The 27,402-nt window shown below is 37.4% G+C and overlaps 1 protein-coding gene across 3 annotated transcripts in view; it reads right to left on the bottom strand.

Moving 5' to 3' along the window:
- Positions 1-24,588, bottom strand: part of LOC144213859 (uncharacterized) — a 36,061-nt gene extending 11,473 nt beyond the window's left edge. For all 3 annotated transcript variants that reach the window (XR_013330140.1, XM_077742549.1, XM_077742547.1), the window contains exons 1-2: positions 24,568-24,588; positions 17,075-17,194 (exon numbers count right to left, since the gene is read on the bottom strand). Coding sequence is in view for 2 of the 3 variants with exons in the window: in XM_077742549.1 (XP_077598675.1) it covers positions 17,075-17,187 (113 nt within the window). In the remaining variant the exon portion in view is untranslated. The remainder of the gene's footprint in view (positions 1-17,074; positions 17,195-24,567) is intronic.
- Positions 24,589-27,402: the final 2,814 nt, after the last annotated feature.

Raw genomic sequence — 27,402 nt, 5'->3', positions numbered from 1 at the left:
TTTCATTGAGGTCTAGTCTGACTTGGTTTGGACACTTGGGGAAGATTACATTGTTGTTGCTATATGACATTTTTTTGCCTAAAATTTGGTTTTACTTCTTAATAATACTATAAAACATTTATTTGGATAGTTTATGAGACATATTGGTCTCTTTGGACGAGAGACTGGCTTTGAAAAACAACACAACAATCAAGATTGGTCGCCGGACGCCTGTGAGACTTCAACACTTGGTAAGTAAAAATAAATTACACAAACAACTATGCTTGCATATAAATATTTTAGTTATGTTTTGGGTTTGAATCCCATTCTGTGACAAGAACACATTTGCCCAATTATCTGAAATTCATCAAGTTGTCGTGTTGTCATGGCGCAAAAAGCTTTTTTTTGTGACAAAACAGATCAATTTATGAGTTCACTCAGCTTTTCTTTTTACATTTAAAGGCGACATGTTTTTTTTTGAACAGGCGGCAATTCTGCCCACTCAAACGCTGCAATCTCGGGTCTTAATGTGACATATGATAATGATTTTTTTTCGGTGCAGTCTTCCCTCACTTGACATATGTCGCTGTCATGCGGCGATAAATAAAAGCTAGATTGATTTGTTTTATTCAATGATTTCTTGATTGAAGAAGAAAAGCTTCAAAAGTTCATTTTCAACTTCAAATTTTGATGGAATATGTTGTATGATAAACACTACTTTACTATTGTTTTTTGTATCCAACTTTGAAGACATTTGAACAGCTTTTAACGTTTAAACATGAAGTACATTTTCTTATTCTCTGCACTGTAAGTTGCTAGTAAAATACTCATTTTCCCAAGAGCTTATAATCCTATGCACCTTATAAATGGATCAATATTGTTTAATCACCACTACTAGTAATACTACTACTACTACTACAGCTCCAATTAGTTCATATATTACACAACCCCCTACATCTACTACTACTACTACTACTACTACTACTACTACTACTACTACTACAGCTCCAACAACAACTACTATTGCTGCTACTCTTCCGATTACTATTCCTACAACTATTATTCCTACTACTATAACTTCCACCACTACTATTAATACTACTAATGCTACTATTAATACTACTAATGCTACTATTATTACTATTAATACTACTAATGCTACTATTATTACTATTTCCACCACTGCTACTATTTATAATACTATTGCTACTAATACTACTTCCATTACCACTAATATTATAAATACTACTATTCCTACTACCATTACCACTAATATTATAAATACTACTATTCCTACTACCATTACCACTACTATTATCAATACTACTATTACTACTATGATTACCACTAATATTATAAATACTACTATTTCTACTACCATTACCACTAATATTATAAATACTACTATTACTACTACCATTACCACTACTCTTATCAATACTACTATTACTACTATGATTACCACTACTATTGTTACTACTACCATTTCTACTACTACTATTACTACCACCATTACCACTACTATTAATATTACTATTAATATCACTGCTACTCTCACTACTACTATTAATACTGCTACTCTCACCAATACAATTAATATTACTATTACTACTACTACTATTAATACTACTACTCTCACCACTATTATTAATATTACTATTACAACGACTACTTCTATCAATACTGCTACTTTCACTAATACTGCTACTACTAATTACTACCATTAACACTACTATTATTGCTAATATTTCTACTACAACTACTACTGCTAAAACTCCTACTATACTACTACCACTACCACCACCACCGACTCTAAATATGCACCTTATATGCACAAAAAACATTTTCCAGCTAGCTTCTCATCCTGACAAAAACTGAACATTACTACAATTTTGCTACTGGAGATCCTGAAGACATTCTTTTGGGCTTTAAAACGCAAACAGTACCAATGTCAAGCTTAGAAACACGAGCACGAGGACAAACACACATATGAAACGCACTTAAGTGCCTTGTTTTCTAGTCCTGTAACAATAATGTCACTCTGCCTTTTGTGTACATTGCACCACTCCGTCTCTCTCTTACTATATTTTCCAACAACAATATAAATACCCACCCAAAACACCACAACAACCCATTTTTTTCCCACGTATTCCACCTTCCTGAGACTCGTAAACACGCACAAAACAGACCTCGGGTTCTCCGACATCCATGAGCACAGCCACAAAACGCTAAATAAATGATCAAATAAAGTAAAGGACGGACTGATGGACTGTCTTCATTATGTTCCAGTCAGTCTACACACCCGCGGGAAAGCCAGATGGGGGTTTTAAATAAGAGTTTTTCATTATCCAAGTCCCCTCTGCTTCCATTTTTATTGTATTTCTGCTAAGTACTACTACTACTTTCGTCGACAGAGTGCCCATTTGAATCCAAGGCCTTGCGTTCTCTTTCACAATTGCGTTAAAAGGAATCCCGCGCAGGTGCAATTGGCGACGCTGACGAAATTACCGCCACACGGAACTGATTTAATGGCGTGCCGGAGCCAACGCTCAACGTTTCGCGAGTGCCGTAATCACCGCCGGATGTGCGTGCAACCCGGGGAATGGAATAGAGAAGTCAACTATTCTCCAAACAATGCAATCCGGGATTGTTTTGGAAAAAGTTGCAGCTCCGGTTCAAAGTTGTTTGGATAAAATGTGGTTTGTTTATTCATTTATATGAAGACTGACGGCGTATTTCATCATATTGCATTCACTTAAAGTCCCCTTGTTTTTTTTTAATTTAGAGTGTCAGCACCACCCCTACTACTACTACTACTACTACTACTACTACTGCTTTGACTAATACTACTTTTACTACTACTACTTTTACTACCACTACTTTTACTACCACTACTTTTACTACTACTTTGACTATTACTAATATGTTGACTACTGTTACTACTTAGACTACTACTACGACTTTGACTACTAATACTACTACTACGACTGACTACTAATACTACTACTACGACTTTGACTACTAATACTACTACTACGACTTTGACTACTAATACTACTACTACGACTTTGACTACTAATACTACTACTACGACTTTGACTACTAATACTACTACTACGACTTTGACTACTAATACTACTACTACGACTTTGACTACTAATACTACTACTACGACTTTGACTACTAATACTACTACTACGACTTTGACTACTAATACTACTACTACGACTTTTACTACTACTACTACTACTACGACTACTACTACTACTACTACGACTACTATTACTACTTTGACTACTACTACTACTACTTTGACTACTACTACTACTTTGGCCGCTATTACTACTTTGACCACTACTACTACTTTGGCCGCTATTACTACTTTGACCACTACTACTACTTTGACCACTACTACTACTTTGACCACTACTACTACTTTGACCACTACTACTACTTTGACCACTACTACTACTTTGACCACTATTACTACTCTTACTACTAACACTACTACTACTCCTTTTACTACTACCACCACCACTACTACTACTCCTTTTACTACTACCACCACCACTACTACTCCTTTTACTACTACCACCACCACTACCACCACTGCTACTACTACCACCACTACTACTACTACTTTTACTACTACTATCACAAACACCTTAGATATAAAACTAATGTTAACAAATGCCATTTATTGAAGCCTTATAGTGCCACCAATATGGTCATTCACATAGCTATTTTTTTTGGCCTCGTTACTAAGTTCCCACCAATCCAACTCCTCAGTTTCTCCACCGTTCGATGACTGAGCAAAGCACACCGAAGAAATCGATGTCGTTGCCACGTCCTCCTTCCAAAGGTCTACCACGGAAGTGCGGAGGGTACCCAGGCAATTCACGACACCCCTTTCGGGTGGAGCTTTAACGAGCTTGTTCCTCATTAAGCTCTTCCCCGAGGAACACTGCGTTCGCACAGCGGAACGGAAATTGTCGAAACGTTGGCCGTTTAGAAGTCATCACATTTCCTTCCAAATACAAATTTCCGTTTTTGAGATCACGCTATGATTATATATATATAACTATATACCTCGGGTATTCGTATCGCGTATTTTGGGGTTGAGAGAGTACGAAAGGTTCAGCAATGGTGTGGTAAGTTCAGACCTGGGTGAAGACAACATTATGTAGAACTGGCAGTCACTTGCCTCTCTTTTCTTAATCATCGGGTTTCGCGGCGCTTTAATAACCCATTTGGAAATGGGAGGAAACGGCAGGTGTCTGTGCCAAGGAGTAAAACACCACTTAGGGTGCATTTGCAGCCTCGACTGGGCCCGGTTGAAATCGTGCGACGGGAGAAAATTGCAGCGCCATCAGCAATTCAATGAGATCCAATGATGGGAACAGAAAGACATTTAAAAAGTCCCGAATTGGACGGCAAAAACTCAGTCTTTGAATATCATCTTGTTAAGTAGTACACCTTACCTGAATGCTATCGAGAGGCTGCTAAATACGGGCTCATGGGAATTAATTGCGATAAGAGATGGACGGCGACAAGGGAGCTCAGAGGTTTGCAGTAGTTAGTGTCGTTAAATGTCGAGGGAGGTAGGAATTTGTGTCCTCCTTTCATTATGGTGGAAGTTTTACTGTTTTTTCGGTTTTTCATCGGGTCGTGGTGACAAAATCTGTCATGTAATTTGGCAAAACACACTTTCTTTTTGAGCTTTGACTTGATTTTACCGCAATATAAAAAATCTAAAGCCAAAACTAGAAGTAGTAATAGTAGTAGTAGAGTATTAGTAGTAGTATAGCAGTAATAGTAGTAGTAGGAGTAACAGTAGTAATAAGAATAGTGGTAGTCATGAGGGAATGTGTCATAAATCCACTAGATTGAGCTGTAGTAGTAGAAGTAGTAGCAGTAGAAGTAGTAACAGTAGAAGTAGTAGCAGTAGAAGTAGTAGCAGTAGAAGTAGTAGCAGTAGAAGTAGTAGCAGTAGAAGTAGTAGTAGATGTAGTCGTAGTAGAAGCAGTAGATGTAGTCGTAGTAGAAGTAGTAGTAGATGTAGTCGAAGTAGAAGCAGTAGATGTAGTCGTAGTAGAAGTAGTTGTAGAAGTAGATGTAGAAGTAGTAGTAGATGTAGTCGTAGTAGAAGTAGTTGTAGAAGTAGTAGTAGAAGCAGTAGTAGATGTAGTCGTAGTAAAAGTAGTTGTAGAAGTAGTAGTAGAAGCAGTAGTAGATGTAGTCGTAGTAGAAGTAGTTGTAGAAGTAGTAGTAGAAGCAGTAGTAGATGTAGTCGTAGTAGAAGTAGAAGTAGTAGATGTAGAAGTAGTAGTAGATGTAGTCGTAGTAGAAGTAGTAGATGTAGAAGTAGGGGTAGTAGTAGTAGTGGTAGTAGTATTAGAAGTTATAGTAGTAGTATTAGAAGTTATAGTAGTAGTATTAGAAGTTATAGTAGTAGTATTAGAAGTTATAGTAGTTGTAGTAGTAGACGTATTAGAAGAAGTAGTAGTAGAAGTGTTAGAAGTCGTAGTAATAGAAGTAGTAGTATTAGAAGTAGTAGTAGAAGTAGTAGTAGTAGTATTAGTAGTATTAGTAGTAGAAGTAGTAGTAGTATTGAGACAATGTGTATAACATCCACTTGATAGAGCTGAAGTAGGAGTAGTAATAGTCGTAGTGGTGAGAAGTTTTGTCTTAACCAATATTGGTATGTATATATGGCGCACTGCTGGCTTTTGAGTAATACTATGTAATGCTAAATGCGTAAGCTTACTGATGTTATCCCTGCCTAAATCATTGGTGTGTTTTGGCTAAGTTGGTGTGAGCTGCGCATTATTCACTTCTATTTAGTCGTGCGAGAACTTTGTGTTTATACCCTGCTGTCAAAAGGAATGAGGCGGGATACGGCGCAGTGCGGTGGTGGTGGTGGTCGCAGCTGTGGTGGGTCGGCGGGGCAGGAGGGCCTGAAAGGGAACAACCAACAGAAAATAGAAGGGGAAGTATCCATTTGACGGTAACAAGTAAGCAAGTGCATATGCCGAGTTGGTGTGCCCCGCCCCCTTCCAATGCTGAGGGCAGCCTGTTTTTTGGCAAGAGTTGCCTTTTTTCATGGCCGTCGGCAAAGGTCCGAGTCACGATTTGGACAATTGTCCACTCGGACATGCAAATGTGGCTTTGGACGGGCTAGAATGTTGACCTGATTAGTAAGAATGGCGTTCTGTGAATACAATTGCATGTTGTTGAAAAATGTGACTGCCAAGTGAACCACTAATAACTACAAACAAATATTCAATAAATAAGAATGAATAAGTAATCAATATGTAGTCAACAACATGAAAAATAACCAAGTAGATGAATAATCAATAAATAATAACACTAAATAATGAATAGGTAGTAAATAAATAAGTAGTCAACATAATAAATAAGTACAGGTCAACATAATAAATAAGTACAAGTCAACATAATAAATAAGTACAAGTCAACATAATAAATAAGTACAAGTCAACATAATAAATAAGTACAAGTCAACATAATAAATAAGTACAAGTCAACATAATAAATAAGTACAAGTCAACATAATAAATAAGTACAAGTCAACATAATAAATAAGTACAAGTCAACATAATAAATAAGTACTAGTCAACATAGATAAGTAGTCGTCATAGATAAGTAGTCGTCATAGATAAGTAGTCGTCATAGATAAGTAGTCGTCATAGATAAGTAGTCGTCATAGATAAGTAGTCGTCATAGATAAGTAGTCGTCATAGATAAGTAGTCGTCATAGATAAGTAGTCGTCATAGATAAGTAGTCGTCATAGATAAGTAGTCGTCATAGATAAGTAGCCGTCATAGATAAGTAGCCGTCATAGATAAGTAGCCGTCATAGATAAGTAGCCGTCATAGATAAGTAGTCGTCATAGATAAGTAGTCGTCATAGATAAGTAGCCGTCATAGATAAGTAGCCGTCATAGATAAGTAGTCGTCATAGATAAGTAGTCGTCATAGATAAGTAGTCGTCATAGATAAGTAGTCGTCATAGATAAGTAGTCGTCATAGATAAGTAGTCGTCATAGATAAGTAGTCGTCATAGATAAGTAGTCGTCATAGATAAGTAGTCGTCATAGATAAGTAGTCGTCATAGATAAGTAGTCGTCATAGATAAGTAGCCGTCATAGATAAGTAGCCGTCATAGATAAGTAGCCGTCATAGATAAGTAGTCGTCATAGATAAGTAGTCGTCATAGATAAGTAGTCATCAAAGATAAGCAGCCATCATAGATAAATAGTCAGCATAGAGAAGTAGGCAACATAGATCAGAAATCAACATAGATAAGTAATCAACATAGATAGGTAGTCAACATAGATAAGTAGTCAACATAGATATGTAGTCAACATTGATAGGTAATCAACATAGATAGGTAATCAACATAGATAAGTAGTCCATATAGATAAGTAGTCAATATAGTTAAGTAGTCAATATAGATAAGTAGTCAATATAGAGGGGTAATCAACATAGAGGGGTAGTCAACCTAGATAAGTAGTCAACCTAGATAAGTAGTCAACCTAGATGAGTAGTCAACCTAGATGAGTAGTCAACCTAGATAAGTAGTCAACCTAGATAAGTAGTCAACCTAGATAAGTAGTCAACATAGATAAGTGGGTAGAAATTGACTAAAATGGTTATCAGTAAGTCTTGATCAGATCCTCCTATATGCAGAACTTGTGTTGAGAATAGGGACGGCACTCGGGAAGAACCTGTCCTTAAGTCTGTTTGTCTTGGCTGTTATGGTCTTGTAGCATTTAAGAGTTGAAAGCCAGGACGTGTAGCGACAACGATGGCGACCATCAGGCTAACTTTTTATGGGCAATGTTACGCTAATTCGTTAACTATTCCAATGAACGGGGGAAAAAAACATATGCCATATCTCTTGTAATTGCATCCCATTACTTACTTCTCTGTTGGTCTAGTCTGACTTTAGATGGGCGGAGATCAATAATGCTTGATTACTTCTTCATCAGACACTTCCCAAGCTCTCTACTGGCCTATTGTAAGTGTTTCCATTGCCTGGATCAGTGATGGGGAAAGGGGAGGGTTAGGCAATCGGGAGCCATACAAGCCGTCGTCCCTCGCTGATGGATGGGAGACATTATGGCTCTGGGGGACAGGTGCCACCGACGATTAAAGGCCCAAACCAGTGGCTCGGAAAGAGCGCAAGTGGAACGAGAGATGGAAAGCAAAGCGAAACTGTTGCCGCAGAACAAGTCAACACCAGCGCTGCGGGGCAGGAGCAGGTGTGGGGGCGCCGGTCTTTCTTTTCCCGTGCAGAAATGTGACAGTTTGCCGAGACGGCAGGTTATCAAGCGGTGACTCTTTCTACCGCTCGAGAAGACTGAGTCGCCGTTTTTTTTTTCCGACGGGCCTGCAGCGCGAAAGGGAATTAAAAAAAGGGTTTATCTTTGATTTTTTTTTCGGGGAAGTTGGATGCCCTTTAAATTTGATGGTGGTGCTTGGAATAAGAGTAGTGTGGGGGGCGGGGGGGTATTTCTTATATTTAGTGCAATTTTCTTATATTTAGTGTAATTTGTTTATTTAAATGTTTATAATATTTAGAAAGTTTATTTTTAAATGAGGGCTGAATCTAAATTGTTATTTAAGGGCAAAATCTAAATTGTGATTAAAGTGCTAAATCTAAATTGTGATAAAAGTGCTAAATCTAAATTGTTAGCAAAGTGCTCATTTAAATCATGATTTAAGTGTGAAATCTAAATTGTGAGAGCTTAATTTAAATCGTGATTTTAGTGAGAAAACTAGATTGTGATTTTAGTGAGATATCTAAATCATGATTTGAGTGAGAAATCTAGATTGTGATTTGACAGAGAAATCTAAATCATGATTTGAGTGAGAAATCTAAATCATGATTTAAGTGTGAATTCTAAATTGTGGTTTAAGTGCTAAATACAAATCATGATTTAAGTGCCAATCTAAATCGTCATTTTAGTGAGAAATCTAAATCATGATTTTAGTGAGAAATCTAGCTTGTGATTTTAGTGAAAAATCTAGATCGTGATTTTAGTTAGAAATCTAGCTTGTGATTTGAGTGTGAAATATAAATTGTGATTTAAGTGCCTAATCGAAATCATGATTTTTATGAGATATCTAGATCCTGATTTGAGTGAAAAATACAAATTGTGATTTGAGTGAAAAATACAAATTGTGATTTTAGTGAGAAATCTACTTCGTGATTTACGTGCCAAATCGTGATTTAAGTGCAAAATTGTAATTTAAGTGCAGAATTGTGATTTCAGTGCCAAATCATGATTTCAGTGCCAAATTGTGACTTTAGTGAGAAATCTACTTCGTGATTTACGTGCCAAATCGTGATTTAAGTGCAAAATTGTGATTTAAGTGCCAAATCATGATTTCATTGCCAAATTGCGACTTTAGTGAGAAATCTAGATTGTGATTTGAGTGAAAAATCTAATCTATTTAAGGGGGAAATCTAAATGGGTAGTATCAACCCAAAATTGTAAATAAATACCCTAAATCATAACTTTAAATAATAAACATCAATTGTAAATCCATATCTTTAAAAATCTCAATTCAATACTGAGCTAATGTGCTATTTCAGATGACTGCTGACCAGAAGTAACAAAATAAAAGCCAAAGGGAGCTCAGTTGAGATGCTTTCATTATCTAACAAATGAGCTCCTCCGGCTTTTAGTTTGTTACTTCCAGTCACTGCTAGTTTGAATTTTCATATAATATTTACCGCATTTTCACGACTATAAAGGGCACTTAAAAGTCTTAAATTTTCTCCAAAATAGACAGTGCGCCTCATAATCCAGTGCGCCTTATATATGGAAAAAACAGAAGACCAAAAACGAAAACCACCACTGTCGGATATTAAAAAAACACAAACGCCTGAACTGAAACAATACTGTTAAATATGCAGATACCATCTTAGTTTACAAAATCTTCCATCATATAGCTCCTCCCCCACTGCAAGATTTTATACCAAAAAAATCCAAAACATCAACAATGGCTGGCTCTAGAAGTGACTGTGTAGTAGTGAGTGCTTCATACCTGGAAGTCAATAGCAATTACCGTATTTTCACCACTATAAGGCGCATTTAAAAGTCTTACATTTTCTCCAAAATAGACAGTGCGCCTTATAATACAGTGCGCCTTATAATACAGTGCACCTTATAATACAGTGCGCCTTATAATACAGTGCGCCTTATAATACAGTGCGCCTTATAATACAGTGCGCCTTATAATACAGTGCGCCTTATAATACAGTGCGCCTTATTTATGGAAAAATCATTCATTGAGGGTGCGCCTTATAATGTGGTGCGCCCTATAGTCGTGAAAATACGGTACTTGAGATATTCAAGGTTTACGATGTAGATTCACAATTTTGGAAATTTTTACATTATATATTAAAAACTGTGGCGATAATTAGGAAGAAAATGTTCAAATATTGTCTTCTTTTTAAACTCAACACAGCTTTGGATGACATTCCCCCTTCAAGATGGCAGCTGTCTCGAAGCAACACACTTGTCTTTGTTGAAGTACAACACACTGATTGCGGAATTGAATCTTTTGATGGGCGAGAGGCGAACAATAAACGGCCCTTGCTAAGAGCCAGTCGCTCTACTTTTTGTTTCAAACCGGGCGACCAAATAAAAGGAGTAGTGTCTTTCTCTGCCACACAGGTGATTATCTGAAAATTGCTTCGACATTCGCCTGTAATTTTACCAGTAATGGCCGCCGAGCACGAGTTTCGGTTAGAACATTTGCAAGAGCCGCAAGAGAGACGACATTTTCAAAGCCAAAGCGTCTCATCAGATTGCTACTTTCTACCCACAATGCCTCATTCATCATTGTTTACTGTGATACAGTTTTAATGTTTGCTCATCTACTTTCCCATAATCCCCCCCAGCACACTCGTCCCTCGTCTCGTCGGCCTTCGTATTAAGACACCGTCATCGCCGGCGGATTAACGGTGAGCACGCTACCGTTCCTACTAACACGGTCTTTTGGGGGTGACGGGGGAAGGGGTGTAGTTGTTGACGATTCGAAGAGATCTAAGAAGCTCTGATTTGTATTTCTTTGAGCTAAAACCAATGTTTTCCTCGTTTAAGTCATAATTACAAGCAGGAGTTTCAGTAGAAAATTGGAATTGTTACAGAAATTATAATTCCGACTCCATATGTAGCGAACGAAAGTGTATTTACTCGCATATAAGCCGCCTGGGTATAAGCTGTACCCTTAAAATTGCCTTAAAATTGTTTATTTTTACAATTTCTCTTGTATAAGCAGCCCCCTGATTCGTAATTTTTACTTGCAAATTCATTCATGGTTTTAAGGATTATAAATTCTGAATTTTTGTCTAATACCATATTTTCTCGCATATAAGCCGCCTCCGCGTATAAGCCATTGAAATTGCCTTAAAATCGTTAATTTTTACAATTTTTCTCATATAAGCCGCCCCCTGATTCGCAATTTTCACTTCCATATTCATTCATGGTTTTAATAAGGATTAAAAATTCGGGATTTTTAATTTAATACCATATTTTCTCGCATATAAGCCGCCTCCGTGTATAAGCCATACCCTTAAAATTGCCTTAAAATCGTTGATTTTTACAATTTTTCTCATATAAGCCGGCCCTTGATTTACAATTTTCACTTCCATATTCATTCATGGTTTTAATAAGGATTAAAAATTCGGGATTTTTAATTTAATACCATATTTTCTCGCATATAAGCCGCCTCCGTGTATAAGCCATACCCTTAAAATTGCCTTAAAATCGTTGATTTTTACAATTTTTCTCATATAAGCCGCCCCTTGATTTACAATTTTCACTTTCATATTAATTCATGGTTTTAATAAGGATTATCAATTCGGATTTTTAATTTAATACCATATTTTCTCGCCGCATATAAGCCGCCTCTGCGTATAAGCCATACCCTTAAAATTGCCTTAAAATCGTTGATTTTTACAATTTCCCTCGTATAAGCCGCCCCATTCACAATTTTTACCTCTATATTCATGGTTTTAATAGGAATAAATATTATTTTGAAAGTGAAATCTTTAGAAAAATCATCACAGGTGAGCAGTACAACCAGGAAGTGTGTCCATAGCGGTCTAGTTCGTCATCCCCAGGTACGATGACGGCACCCTGAGCGAACAATAGCATACAAAAGTGAGTTTTTTTCACATATTATGCAAGATACTGTTTATTTTTCCACCTTGAATTTCATTCAATATCTCAGAACTTTAATTTCTTGGTTGCAGTAGCAAATAAAATCACAAAAGACATTGTAAACCTAGCTAAAAAAACTGGAGCCAATTTGTTTAGCATTTTATCTGTTTATCTTTTTCAGTTTTAACATAAACTACCATATCAACCACATTGTCTTGCGTTATGGCGTTTCGTGTATGTCAAGTCTAATTTATGCGCAGATAAGCCCTTACCCTGATTCAATCATTATTTTATTGAGTTAGCAATTCGGCTTATATGCGAGAAAATAGGGTAAACGTCTTATTTTGAATGAACAATCGTATTTAGGGCTATATTTCACTCTCTTCCGAAACAAATGTGTCTAATTAACATGTAAGTAACGTTTCAATGTCTGACTTTGCTGTCATGTTGCTTTCCCATTCCTCCTGAAAATGTCCCTTTATCAGCAAATCCACCCCGATACCGTTCATTGCCGTCTTGCCAGCTTATCTCCTAAGAGTGTTAATTAGCACAGAGTGTTGCAATTACATTCGGAATATCCTAAGCAACAAAAGATGTCCACCCAGAATCGCTCTGGCCTTAAAACTGGACCGGCTCCCAGAAAACGAGGGCAATGATAGACGGTTGATCGGAAAGAAAATGTGGGAGCCAGATAGCTAGTAACGTAAAGTACACACAGTACACAGCACTCAAGATAAGACTTGGCTGCTCGTATTAATTGGTTTGTCTCTCCTGGGAGGAACCCTAGATTTGGAAGGTTTCTTTTATTATTATTATGATGAGCAACTTGTTCTATGTCTCATAGTAAGTAACTGTAACGGATGCTCTATATGGATTTCAGTCTTTATTTGAACTATTTAAAGACTGGTGTTGTATTGGTTGAATGGCAAAATAGGGGTACCTTGAGATATGAGCTTAATTCGTTCCAGGACTGAGCGCGTATGTCGATTTTTTCGTAACTCACATTGAAATGAACTAAAAATAAAGGAATTTGTTCCAATTCTCTGAAGAAAATACCAAAAATAGTATATTTGATTGGAAAACATTTATTTGTTCTTTTATTCGCCATCTATTAACAAAGTAACAAATAACTAGTGGTTTAATAGGACTAAAATGTGTTTAATAGTACTAAAATGTGTTTAATAGTACTAAAATGAGACTTTTTGCATGGTAACGCGCTCATAACATAACAAATAAATTTAAATGAATTTGGATTATAATTCTGACACACTCAAAAATAAATTTAATCAAATTTTACACTAAATCATTTTGTAAAATCTAAAAATATATCTAAAAAAATAGCTAAAATAAACATTGTTTTAGATCTATAAAAAAACTGAATATTCAAGACTTTTAATCCAGTTCTGTTTTAGGATCAAATTAAAATGGAGTGTAATAGATGTATATTAAATTTCCTGATTTTCCCCCTTTTAAATCAATAATTGTCATTTTTTAATCAATTTTTTTCTGTGTTTTTAGTTCATAAATCATTTGGTAAAATCTAAAAATATATATAAAAAAAATCTAAAATAAACATTGTTTTAGATCTATGAAAAACTGAAAATTCAGGGCTTTTAATCCAGTTCTTTTAATCCATTTATATATAAAAAATCTAAATATTATATCTAAAATGGTCCCGCCCTCATGAAATCGAGTTTCTCGTGTATTGCAAGGCGAAGCATAAGCATAAAAGTTAGGTATCGGGAAGAGCCCGGGGGCTTCACGTGAGCCCCCCTTTGCACTTGCACGCCAGGCTGCTGTTTGAACAGCTGACTTGGAACTGGCAACCATCTGGCGCCTTTGGGACCCCGTTTCTATCTCAGGGAAGCGTCATTTAGCTCGCAGGACCGGATCCTCCAGATCTTTGCGCTTGGTTTAAAGTCTCCATGATGGATGTTAATTGGTTAGCTTTAAGCTAGCAATAATGAAGCATGCGGAATACAAAAAAATGGTCATTTTGCTAACTTTGTTAGATATCCTGGAGACTGTTGTAAGTACCGTATTTTCACGACTATAAGGCGCACCGCATTTAAAGGCGCACCCTCAATGAATGACATTTTCCCATATATAAGGCGCACTGGATTATAAGACGCCCTGTCTATTTTGGAGAAAATGTAAGAATTTTAAGTGCGCCTTATAGTCGTGAAAATACAGTAATTGCTATTGACTTCTTCCAGGTATGAAGCACTCACTACTTTACAGTCACCTCTAGAGCCAGCCATTGTTGATGTTTTGGATTGTTATGTATAAAATCTTGCAGTGGGGGAGGAGCAATATGATGGAATATTTTGTAAACTAAGATGGCATCTGCATATTTAACAATATTATTTCAGTTCAGGCGTTTTAGTTTTTTTAATATCCGACAGTGGTAGTTTTTCGTTTTTGGTCTTCCGTTTTTTTCCATATCTAAGGCGCACTGGATTATAAGGTGCATTGTCTATTTTGGAGAAAATTTAAGACTTTTAAGTGCGCCTTATAGTCGTGAAAATACGGTACATTTTACACTCCACTCCTACTGGAAAACAACCCACAGTAATTCCAATCAGGTCCAATCAGATCACAGTATTGCAATGCCAAAAGGTGGCGCAAGAGAGATTAGTTTGACATGAATGCCTACTCCTGGTAGAATGTTTTTTTTTTTTTTTTTAAAACGCAGTTTCCCATCCCCCAAATTTGTTCTTTTTGTTCCGCAATTGCATTCAAACGAACCTCTTCAACGTCTTCAGAAAACGACACGTCTCACCAGAGGCCAGACCCAGATATCAAACGACAAAAAAGCAAAGCGCGTCTCGTCAGCTGTGGCGCTATAAGTAGCGGATAGAAAATAGATCTCTGATCTCACATGGCGTGAGGTTTTTTTGTGTGCTTTACGAGGGAACAGTTTGAAGAAAAAAAACAACAGTGGCACATCCATTTCTAAGTTCAACGTCAATGTCAAGACATTGACAATATGACGGCTATATGAGACTAATCATGGAATACTGTCTCTCCCTTCTCCTAAACTCCAAGGCGGCTTATTTAGGTGCCGTATTTTTGACACTATAAGGGGCAACTAAAAGACTTCAATTTTCTTCAAAGACCATCTTATAAGCTAATGCACCTCATATATGGGTCAATATTGGTTAATCATTGTATGAAATTCCCATTAGCTCAGCTCAATTTAGTGGATGCATAAGACACCCCTACTACTACTACTACTCCTACTAATCCTATTTCTACCACTACTACTCCTACTTCTACCACTACTACTACTCCTACTACTACTCCTACTAGTCCTATTTCTACCACGACTACTACTCCTACTACTACTCCTCGTCCTACTGCTACTCCTGCTTTTACTCCTACTACAAATACTCCTGCTTTTACTCCTACTCCAAATACTCCTGCTTTTACTCCTACTACAAATACTCCTGCTTTTACTCCGACTACTAATACTCCTGCTTTTACTCCTACTACTAATACTCCTGCTTTTACTCCCACTACTACTCCTCCTGCTTTTACTCTTCCTCCCCCTACTACTAATACTCTTGCTTTTACTCCTACTACTACTCCTGCTTTGACTCCTACTACTTCTCTTGCTTTTACTCCTATCACTACTCCGACTTCTCCTATTCCTACTACTACTACCCCTGCTTCTACTACTAATACTACTACTCCTACTACTACTCCTCCTACTACTACTCCTCCTCCTACTACTACTACATCCCCGTCATGGATCGATAACACAACCTACTATTACAGCTCAATCTTGTGGATGCATAACCCTAACCCTCTACTATTACTACTACTACTACTATTACAGCTCTGCCTCATGAATCTTATTATACTATTTAATGACAATAAAAGCCATAACACAACCCCTATATCTATTTCTACTACTACAGGTCCATCTATTGGATGTACAACACAACCCACTACAACAGCTCAATCTAGTGAATACAAAACACAAAACCCTCACTACTACTACAGCTCTATCTAGTAGCTCTATAACACAACCCCTACCAACTACTACTACTACTACCACCACCACTACCACTGCCCCTTACAACCCACACATTCCCATCAATGTCTTTAAATATCATTATTTACATAATCATTCCCCCTCCTCACTTTCTGCTCTTAATTTGAAGCTGAGCTAAATTTGTAAGCTGCAATGACAGTATAAATAACAAGCTTACCTTATTGCAAAAGAATACATTTACAACATAATTTATTCTCCCTACAATCAGAGCTACTCGCTACATTATCCTTTCATTATTCATGCGTAGTAAACCTGCCAGATTGTAAGAAAATTCCAGTCCAATGAGTTTTGTATCTTCCATAAAACCAGCGCAGAACAATATTAAACATTTAAACCTAAAAATAGTTGATTATTTCCCCAACAATATTATTTTCGGACAAAACCACACCTGTCTTGATCCCATTAGACAATTTTCCTGACTATCATTCAAGCCTACAATCCAAATTAATTCCACTTTCCCATTGGACAACATACAAGAACTGATTTGAAGTTTTGACGACATTGACAGACATTTCTAGACCACCGGAATTGAATTGTTAGACGATTACGCCAAGCCGAGACGACACGTACAAGACAGCAATTGATTTTGTCTTCCCCCCCGTAGGTCTGTTACCAGTAAGAAAAAATTCATTAAACAAGACGGAAGCGCAAAGGGAGACGTGAAGACAGTTGTCAGTCCTGACTCGAGAGACATTGGTCAATAGCCGTAGAGTTCAGATCGAAATAAGAGCTAGCTAGCCACGTAGCAATTATATCGGTTTTGCTTGGTTTCACTCCCTTGTCTCCCAGTGTCATATACATGTAAATACGTTTCACCAGTTTCCACTTCACTTACCTCGCACGCCAGTTTGAACTATGGTGCCCCGTAACCACGGTGACCGAGTTATGTTTCCGGCCATGTTTGTTTCCAGGCCACTGTGAGTCAGCATGCTTGATTGGGTGACTCATTACCACCCTGGAGTGAGAAAAGACATTTCACTATTATCATTTTCCCTTTTGGTCAGGGATTATTAACATTGTAGTTTTGGTCTACAGTGTTCCCTCGCTTATCGCGGTTAATGGGGACCGGGACTCACCGCAATTGCTGCATTTCCGCGAAGTAGGCGTGCCCCTTCAAAAATGCTTAAAGAAACGTATAACACGTGCACTAAAGCACCACCAAGCAAAAACATCATAGTAGTCCAGATGGAGGATCTTCTGCAGTTTTTCGGCTCGTAAGAAACATCGTTATTGGGAGTTGTGAACATTGTTTTTTTGGGCCGTGAAGATGCGCCATGACATCATCAATGCGATTCCTGAACTCTCACCATGTTATTGACCATTTCTTTGGCCTTTTTTGATGCAATTACTAATTCTTATTGAATATTTTGTTTCTACCTCTTGTAAAATGATGTAATTTATAATTTTAACTTAATATCTTTAATTTTTTTTCCTGAAAAAAATCTGCGAAGCTCTTAGTCCGCGATAGCTGAAACACGAAGTAGCGAGGGAACACTGCACAGCTTAATTTGAGATCAAGTGGGCCGGACCAGTAAACTCATTGCAAAATTACATAGAACTAACAATAAGACCAATTTTTTCCTTTGTATTAGTCACTAAAACTAATAATTCATGCAAAGAATGAGTAAATTATCAAAATGTTTATTAACAGAATTTTCCTTTTACTTTATGAACAATATATTATGAACAAGAGAATACAGTGTTCCCTCGCTACTTCGCGCTTCACCTATCGCGGATTCAGAGCTTGCGGATTTTTTTCAGAAAAAAAATAATAAAAAATTTAAAGATATTAAGTTAAATATATAAATTACATCTTTTTACAAGAGGTGGAAACAAAATATTCAATAAGAATTAGTAATTGCATCAAAGAAATGGTCAATAACATGGTGAGAGTTCAGGAATCACATTGATGATGTCATAACTGTTCTAAGCGCATCTTCACCGCCCAAAAAAAACAATGTTTACAACTCCCAATAACGATGTTTCATACTTGCAAAAAAACTGCAGAAGATCCTCCATCCGGACTACTATGATGTTTTTGCTTGGTGGTGTTTTTTTTGCACGTGTTACACGTTTTTTAAAGAATTTTTGAAGGGGCACCCCTACTTCGCGGAAATGCACTTATTGCGGGGGGTCCCGGTCCCCATTAACCGCGATAAGCGAGGGAACACTGTGTTACATTGAAACAACATATTTTACATTTTTTTGTTATAATATGAATTTCACTCTCTCTACCCGTATTCTATATGGTGTACTGTATACAGGGGGTAAAAAAATAATTAAATAAATTAAAAAAATATATAAAAAACAAAAAATTAAAAAAAAACATTTTTTGGAATTAAATTCAAATTAAGCATTTTTGAAGGGGAATCCCTACTTCGCGGAAATTCACTTATCGCGGGTGCTCCCGGTCCCCATTAACCGCGATAACCGAGGGAACACTGTATACTGGACCAAAAAAAAAAATGGTGTTTCTGATCCAGATTTTTTAATCAAAATACCATCTAGGATTGTTTTTTTTTACGCTTGGTGGTTAGTAGCTGATGTTACCCTCTGGACCACAACAAATCCCTCTTTTGTGGTTTTTCCAGACTTTGTCCGACTGTTTTTAGTGGGTTTAACTTATTGCTGTTCTTATCTCCGGTTCTCACAGTTTCACTCCTGATCTCATTTTCTCCAAACGGTTTTCCAGTTCTATTCTTGAGCTCTTCTTTTTTGTAATCAGTGCCTTTTGCTTCCCAATTTTCCTTTTCGCCACCTTCTGCGTCGCTTCGCCTGTCTCTACACTTCAATTTAGTCGACAACAATGGTTATCCATTCTGCTCATATACCAAATATACTGTTATACTGCTTTTACCTGCATTGACCTGAATATAAGACGTTTTTTTGCATTGAAAAAGTGTTGGTCGTCTTACATTCGGGGTCTAGACATTATACCCATTTAGAGTGAATGATGTACATTATGATGGTTAATGCAGTTATTGCATTTTAGTTGTTTTATCATACTTGATTGGTTAATTTACATTTAAAAAACAGAAGCCATTCATTTACATGTGATTGCATTTTAGTATACATAATAAGCTAATAATAAGATGTGATAGACAATTTCTGCATGATTTCCCCAAATATTTTTGTTTTAGATCAATGGGTCAGGTTTCATGTGGGCAGGACCATTTTAGATATAATATTTAGATTTTATTTTTTGTATATGGATTAAAAGCCCTGAAATTCAGTTTTTTATATATCTAAAACAATGTTTATTTTAGATTTTTTTAAATATATTTTTAGATTTTACAAAATGATTTTTGAACTAAAAATACAGAAAAATAATGATTAAAAATGACAATTATTGATTTAAAAGGGGGAAAAATCAGGAAATTTAATATACATCTGTACTCTTCATTTTAATTTGATCCTAAAACAGAAAGTCAGCACACATGATTTACTTAAACGGGCCGCCCAAAATGATGTGGCGGGCCAGATTTGGCCCCCGGGCCGCCACTTCAACCAATAGTGGCCTCCACGCAGAATAAAATAAAAAAATTCCTATAATAAAAAACATACTGTATTTTCACGACTATAAGGCGCACTTAAGTCTTAGATTTTTCTCCGAAATAGACAGAGTGCCTTATAATCCAGTGCGCCTTATATATGGCTAAAATTAAAATGTGCTATTCATTGCGGGTGCGCCTTATAATGTGGTGCGCCTTATATATGGAAAATACGGTATTTATCTTCTACAGTCAAGTTTGAAATAGAATATTTCATTGAGGGTGCGACTTATACTCCAGTGCGCCTTATATATGGGGAAAATGTCATTCATTGAGGGTGCGCCTTATAATGCAGTGCGCCATATAGTCGTGAAAATACGGTATTTAAGAAATTTAAAGCCACAGTTGGCAAAAAAAATGGTTTCCAGCCTATTGTCGGACATGCCAGATGAAAAAGATATCGTCTATGCACCTCTATCTTGCGCTGGGTGATTACGCTGCCTAGTCTCAGGTGACTACCTTCTCACGTTGCATTCTCACTCATTTCCTAATGAGCCTAATGGACTGAGTGGAGAGTTTCACCTCTTTAAACCCGATTAGGTCGAGCAGAAAATTGATCCGGATGGCAGGCTAATAAGAGCTCGGGTGTAATGAGACAGACATCGTACTTTTCTTTACTCGTGCTGTTTGAATTCAAAGAGAAAAAGCCGTGTTAGAACATCGTGTTCGAATAAGAAATTAGTCGGAAACTCTACCTAAATTTGTGTGATACAAAATGGCTACTGTGGATGAGGATTTCAATACAATGCGTTATTATAGTTATGCTAAATCTTTACGCCTCATTTGAGTTCAGGCTTGTGATTAAATAGCTCTTACGAGCTGACAATTTAACCCTCCGCTTGATAAAATCATCGGGTTTTCAAAAGGTCATCGCTTCCGACTAAAAGCTAAAGTCTGCTTCTGATTAACACTCGCTGTTCCTGCTTGCGAAGCATTTCGAAATGGCCACAAAGCGTGAAATGATGTCCAAGTGGCGGCCTGGGGGCCAAATCTGGCCCGGCCGCATCATTTTATGTGGCCCGGGAAAGTAAATCATGAGTCATGACTTTCTGTTTTAGGATCAAATTAAAATGAATATAGTATAGATGTATATTAAATTTCCTGATTGTGCCCCTTTTAAAACAAGAATTTTAATTAATAGCTATATATAGTAGCTGTAATAGTAGTTGCAGTAGTAGTAGCTATAGTAGCTGTAATAGCGGTTACAGTAGTGGTAGTTGCAGTAGAAGTAGCTATAGTAGCTGTAATAGCAGTTGCAGTAGTGGTAGTTGCAGTAGTAGTCGCTATAGTAGCTGTAATAGCAGTTGCAGTAGTGGTAGTTGCAGTAGTATTAGCTATAGTAGCTGTAATAGCAGTTGCAGTAGTGGTAGTTGCAGTAGTAGTAGCTATAGTAGCTGTAATAGCAGTTGCAGTAGTGGTAGTTGCAGTAGTAGCAGCTGTAATAGTAGTTGCAGTGGTGGTAGTTGCAGTAGTAGTAGCTATAGTAGCTGTAATAGTAGTTGCAGTAGTTGTAGTTGCAGTAGTAGCAGCTATAGTAGGTGTAATAGTAGTTGCAGTAGTGGTAGTTGCAGTAGTAGTAGCTATAGTAGCTGTAATAGTAGTTGCAGTAGTTGTAGTTGCAGTAGTAGCAGCTATAGTAGCTGTAATAGTAGTTGCAGTAGTGGTAGTTGCAGTAGTAGTAGCTATAGTAGCTGTAATAGTAGTTGCAGTCGTGGAAGTTGCAGTAGTAGTAGCTATAGTAGCTGTAATAGTGGTTGCTGTAGTGGTAGTTGCAGTAGTAGTAGCTATAGTAGCTGTAATAGCAGTTAACGTCCGGGCGACCAAACGTCCGGGCGACCAAACGTCCAGATACAGCTTATACGCGGAGGCGGCTTATATGCGAGTAAATACAATAATTACAATTTTGAAGCATATCAATGCATCTTCTCTTTTTTAACTGAATTTTTCCATCCCTATCCTTCTCTTTCTTGATCAGGTTTTGTCCATAAACTGTCACAATCTTAAAACACAACCCCCCCACTTCGTACTTTTGTCTCCCCGTCATAAAACGGGGTGTCGCATCAAACATACCCCCCCCCCCTCGCTTAATAGAGCGCACTCTCTTATTTCAAGCAGTCAATTTAAAGGGGCGGAGTAAGACGTCAGCTATAGGAAGACATTGCGGCAATTTCCTTCTCGTCAAATCAGAATTTAGTGTCCCCCGCAACACGGTGTCTTGCTAGGACGCCTAATGAGAAAGTGCGGGTGTATCATGACACAAAAGGTGTTGACATTTAAAATAGACGCACCTGTCAATCATGTATAGGCCAGGTATCCTCAACAAGTCTTTATTATTTTCTTCTTCTATGGTTTTTGGGGTTTCGTAGTGACAATTTCCATGCATTTATAGTACGTGTGACCGGATTGGCTGTTCAGATCTATGGTCTTTTTATTCTCAATTTCTTTAGATGGAGTATAACGTGTTGTTTTTCTGGCAGAGCTGGATTTTTTGGCACTCCATAAATGCATCAGCCGGGCTGCGACTGATCTTAACGTAAATATCCAGTGTAAATTATTCAAGAACGTAAATCTGAGCGAGAGTTGATGGTGCATCTGGTGGCTTTTTTTTGTGTTTTGGGGGAAATTGCTATTCACTAGATGTCTGTTTGGATATATTCTGTGTTTTGTGGTTTTCTCAACGAACTAAATTAGAAATGGAGTGTTTTTAAATGTAAAAAATCTCTGTTAAATTCTATGACAAAGGCTATGTTAGTGCTCTTTTTTGTTATTGCAAAAATTAAAATAATTCAGGGTTGTCTATTTGTACATGCTCAAAAATTGCCATTCCTCTCAGATTTATTCCGAAATTACATTCCAGATTAAAACTGGTCCTTCATTTAATCCACACGAATGCCTGCAAAAAATCCTTATAGCATTTTCTTGTTAGAATAAACTCTGACCGGATGTTTGGTCGCCAGACTTTTGGTCGCCTGAACATTTGGTCGCCTGGGCATTTGGTCACCCAGATGTTTGGTCGCCAGATGTTTGACGTGGATATTTGTGGTTGTATTGTGGATATTTGTGATTGTATTGTGGATATTTGTGGTTGTATTGTGGATATTTGTGGTTGTATTGTGGTTGTATTGTGGATTTGTGGTTGTAATGTGGATATTTGTGGTTGTATTTTGGATATTTGTGGTTGTATTGTGGATTTGTGGTTGTAATGTGGATATTTGTGGTTGTATTTTGGATATTTGTGGTTGTATTGTGGATATTTGTGGTTGTATTGTGGATATTTGTGGTTGTATTGTGGATATTTGTGGATTTTTGTGGATATTTGTGGATTTTTGTGGTTATTTGTGGTTGTATTGTGGATATTTGTGGATATTTATGGATATTTGTGGATATTTGTGGATATTTGTGGATATTTGTGGATATTTGTGGATATTTGTGGATATTTGTGGATATTTGTGGATATTTGGGGATATTTATGGTTGTATTGTGGATATTTGTGGTTGTATTGTGGATATTTGTGGTTGTATTGTGGATATTTGTGGTTGTATTGTGGATATTTGTGGTTGTATTGTGGATATTTGGGGTTGTATTGTGGATATTTGTGGTCATGTGGCTACTTGTGGTTGTATTGTGGATATTTGTGGTCATGTGGCAACTTGTGGTCGTGTTGTGGCTACTTCTCTTTGTATTGTGGCTATTTGCATTCATGTTGTGGGTCTTTGCAGTCAGGTTTTGGGTATTTGTGGTAACGTTTTGGCTATTTGCAGTCATGTCAGGGCTATTTGCGGTGATGTTGTGGGTGTTTGCGGTTGTATTGTGGATATTTGTGCTCATTTTGTGGCTACTTGCGTTCATGTTGTGGCAATTTGCGTTCATGCTTTTTGTTCAGACTTTTTAACCGTTTTTTCCGTGATTTGCGACAACAAAAATGTGCCGATGCGTTATCTTTGGTATGTCCTTGTGAGTTTGTTTTTAGCTTTGTGTCAAATCACCCATGGGGAGGCGGGTCATGATTGACAGCTGGGCACGGGTAAGCGAGTGTTTGTGTGTACGTCAGTCACAAAATGTTGAGTCAGAGGTGATGCTCGTGTGTGAGCAAAATGTGTGTGGAAGGGCAATTTGAGAGTAACAGCCTCGGTCACATGGAAGTAATACGAAGAGACGGCTAGTGTCAGAACCAAGGTGCCGCAGGTTCGCCAAAGTCCACGGAGACGGCCGTTGCTTATCGCCATGGCGTTCCTGGCAAAATGAGCGCTCACTCGCCGTGACACGGATAATCACGCCTAGTTCAAGGCTGCGAAAAGGAAGCGCCTACACCCGGGGAGGATTGTCACTCCTTGTCGCCCGAACAACTAGATGCTCTTCTCTACGTTAAGCCCCGGCCGGCTGGCTAGTGCCCTGGTTTGAGTCCCGTATTCTCCTTGGAGAATGTTCCCGTTCTGTTGGTTGACTTTAACTTCAACGGCATTAAAAGACAGGATAAAACAGACTACGGGATATCATAGGGGAAGCACGAGGTATTAAAGTGGCACCCTCAAATAAACAATGTAAAACCCCCTCCCAGACAGGTGTCCAAATTAACACCCACAAAATCCAGGAAATGAGACCAAAGGATGCCACTGTTAAACTGATGTAAGATAATCCAGACAGGGGAATAACTATGTGTCGAAATGCACAAACTATATGTATACCCCGGGGTGTCTAAACTTATCTCAAGTCCCCCTATGCAACCCAAAAATGATTAACAACACATATAAAATATAACAGGGAGTAACGTACCCACAAGCCTGCAACTCAGCAAGGCATCAAGGCATCAAGGGCAATGGTGAACTGTCAACTGAAAAGGGTTTAAATAAGGGCAGGAAGTGAATCTTGATTGGAGGAGGGATGATTGGGGAATTAGACCAAGCTGTGTTGGCCTGGGCAGGGCTCTGTCACAGGGGTGGAGCCACAGTTGCAGAAACCTGTAAAGAAAAGAAAGCACACACCTCCTACATAGTGTGTGTCCAGGCTGCCATATATATAATCATATATATATAATCCAGTGCGCCTTATATATGGAAAAAACACAAAAACAAAAAAAAACACCTGTCGGATATTAAAAAAACACAAACGCCTGAACTGAAACAATACTGTTAAATATGCAGATGCAATCTCAGTTTACAACATCTTCCATCATATAGCTCCTCCCCCACTGCAAGATTTTATACAAAAATAATCCAAAACATCAACAATGGCTGGCTCTAGAGGTGACTGTGCAGTGAGTACTTCATACCTGGAAGTCCAAAGGCAAATTACCTTATTTTCACCACTATAAGGCGCACTTAAAAGTCTTAAATTTTCTCCAAAATAGACAGTGCGCCTTATAATCCAGTGCGCCTTATATATGGAAAAAAAAACAAAAAACCAAAAACGAAAAACCACCACTGTCGGATATTAAAAAAACACAAACGCCTGAACTGAAACAATACTATTAAATATGCAGATGCAATCTTAGTTTACAACATCTTCCATCATATAGCTCCTCCCCCACTGCAAGATTTTATACAAAAAAATCCAAAACATCAACAATGGCTGGCTCTAGAGGTGACTGTGTAGTGAGTGCTTCCTTCATACCTGGAAGTCAATAGCAATTACTGTATTTTCACGACCATAAAACACACTTAAAAGTCTTAAATTGTCTCCAAAATAGACAGTGCACCTTATAATACAGTGCGCCTTATATATGGAAAAAATGTCATTCATTGAGGGTGGGCCTTATAATGCAGTGCGCCTTATAGTCCTGCAAATACGGTAGTGTTAAGAGGTCACTTTGCAGCATGATAACAAGCTGTGCGACTAAAAACACCCTATTAAAGGTTAGATACACTGTCTTTCTGGCCTGATGGCCTGTGGGGGCTGCAAGCCGACTGATGAGTGAGCTCCCTTCTGCCTTGCAGTCTGGACCGGGTGGTGGCTCCTGACCCTGCCGGGGTCACTCGCTTGGGGAGTGTTCCCGCTTTTGTTAACATTTGTTACTGCTGTGAAAGCATTTGTTTATTTCCAGGCTGACACTGAATCTATTTAATTTCATTTATTTGGAAAGGTATTATTTGAGAATGTTATTTTGGAACAAAGGTATCAGACAGGTGGTTCGGGGGCTGTTTTAAGGTCAACTTGATTTCACGTGGGCCGGACTATTTTAGATATATTTAGATTTTTATTTATTATTATATTCAATATTGTTAATTATATATTTATTTTTTTTATTTTGGATTAAAAGACCTGAATATTCAGTTTTTTATAGATCTGAAACAATTTTTATTTGAGCTTTTTTTATAGCTATTTTTAGATTTTACAAAATGATTTTTGAACTAAAAACACAGAAAAAAATGATTAAAAAATTACAATTAATGATTTAAAAGGGGGAAAATCAGGACATTTAATATAAATCTATACTCTTCATTTTAATTTGATCCTAAAACAGAAAGCCAGCACTCATGATTTACTTTCCCGGGCCACAAAAAATGATGCAGCGGGCCAGAATTGGCCCCCGGGCCGCCACTTTGACACCTATCCTTTAGAAGTAGAAATAGAATATTTGAAATAATTGATTAGCTGAAAATTTAACAGTGCCCTTAAAGGTATATCCAGTATTTCTATGATTATAAATTGTTATTTTACGTCTATAATTTGGCTGGTGCGACTTATACTCAGGTGCGACTTATAGTCCGAAAATACAGTAATTTTTCGGTAACTCGCTACAACAGAAAACATTATACTACACTATGTAACAAAATAGAAGTACATACAATATTTCAAAATTATAAATCTATAGTTTGGCTAATGCGACTTATACTCAGGTGCGACTTATAGCCCGAAAATACAGTAATTTTTCGGTAACTCACTATAACAGAAAACATGATCTATACTGCACTAGCTAAGAAAATAAAGGTACATACAGTATTTGAAAATTATAAATCTATAGTTTGGCTAATGCGACTTATACTCAGGTGCGACTTATAGTCCGAAAATACAGTAATTTTTCGGTAATTCGCTATAACAGAAAACATTATACTACACTTTGTAACAAAATAAAGGTACATACAGTATTTCAAAATTATAAATCTATAGTTTGGCTAATGCGACTTATACTCAGGTGCGACAGTGCGACTTATACTCAGGTGCGACTTATATTCCGAAAATACAGTGATTTTTCGGTAACTCGCTATAAAAGAAAACATTATCTATACTACACTAACAAAATAAAGGTACATACAGTATTTCAAAATTATAAATCTATAGTTTGGCTAATGCGACTTATACTCAGGTGCGACTTATAGTCAGGTGCGACTTATACTCAGGTGCGACTTATACTCAGGTGTGACTTATAGTCCGAAAAATACAGTAATTTTTCGGTAACTCGCTATAACAGAAAACATGATCTCTACTGCACTATCTAACAAAATAAAGTGCATTTTTTTGCCTTCATCTTATCTACGACCTTTAACATCCAATTTCCTCACCCCCTGTCTCTCTGGCTATTACCCAGCAGCCAAAGCGCCAGGTGAGAGAGAATATAATGCTCTCTCAAGGCCCCTAGGGGTCCTTACAGGACATTGATTCGTCCGACCTCTAT

The sequence above is a fragment of the Stigmatopora nigra genome, chromosome 20 (genome assembly GCF_051989575.1).
Source record: "Stigmatopora nigra isolate UIUO_SnigA chromosome 20, RoL_Snig_1.1, whole genome shotgun sequence".
Classification (NCBI taxonomy): domain Eukaryota; kingdom Metazoa; phylum Chordata; class Actinopteri; order Syngnathiformes; family Syngnathidae; genus Stigmatopora; species Stigmatopora nigra.
The sequence above is the reverse complement of the archived record's forward strand: the minus strand, read 5'-3'. Positions and strand labels throughout refer to the sequence as shown.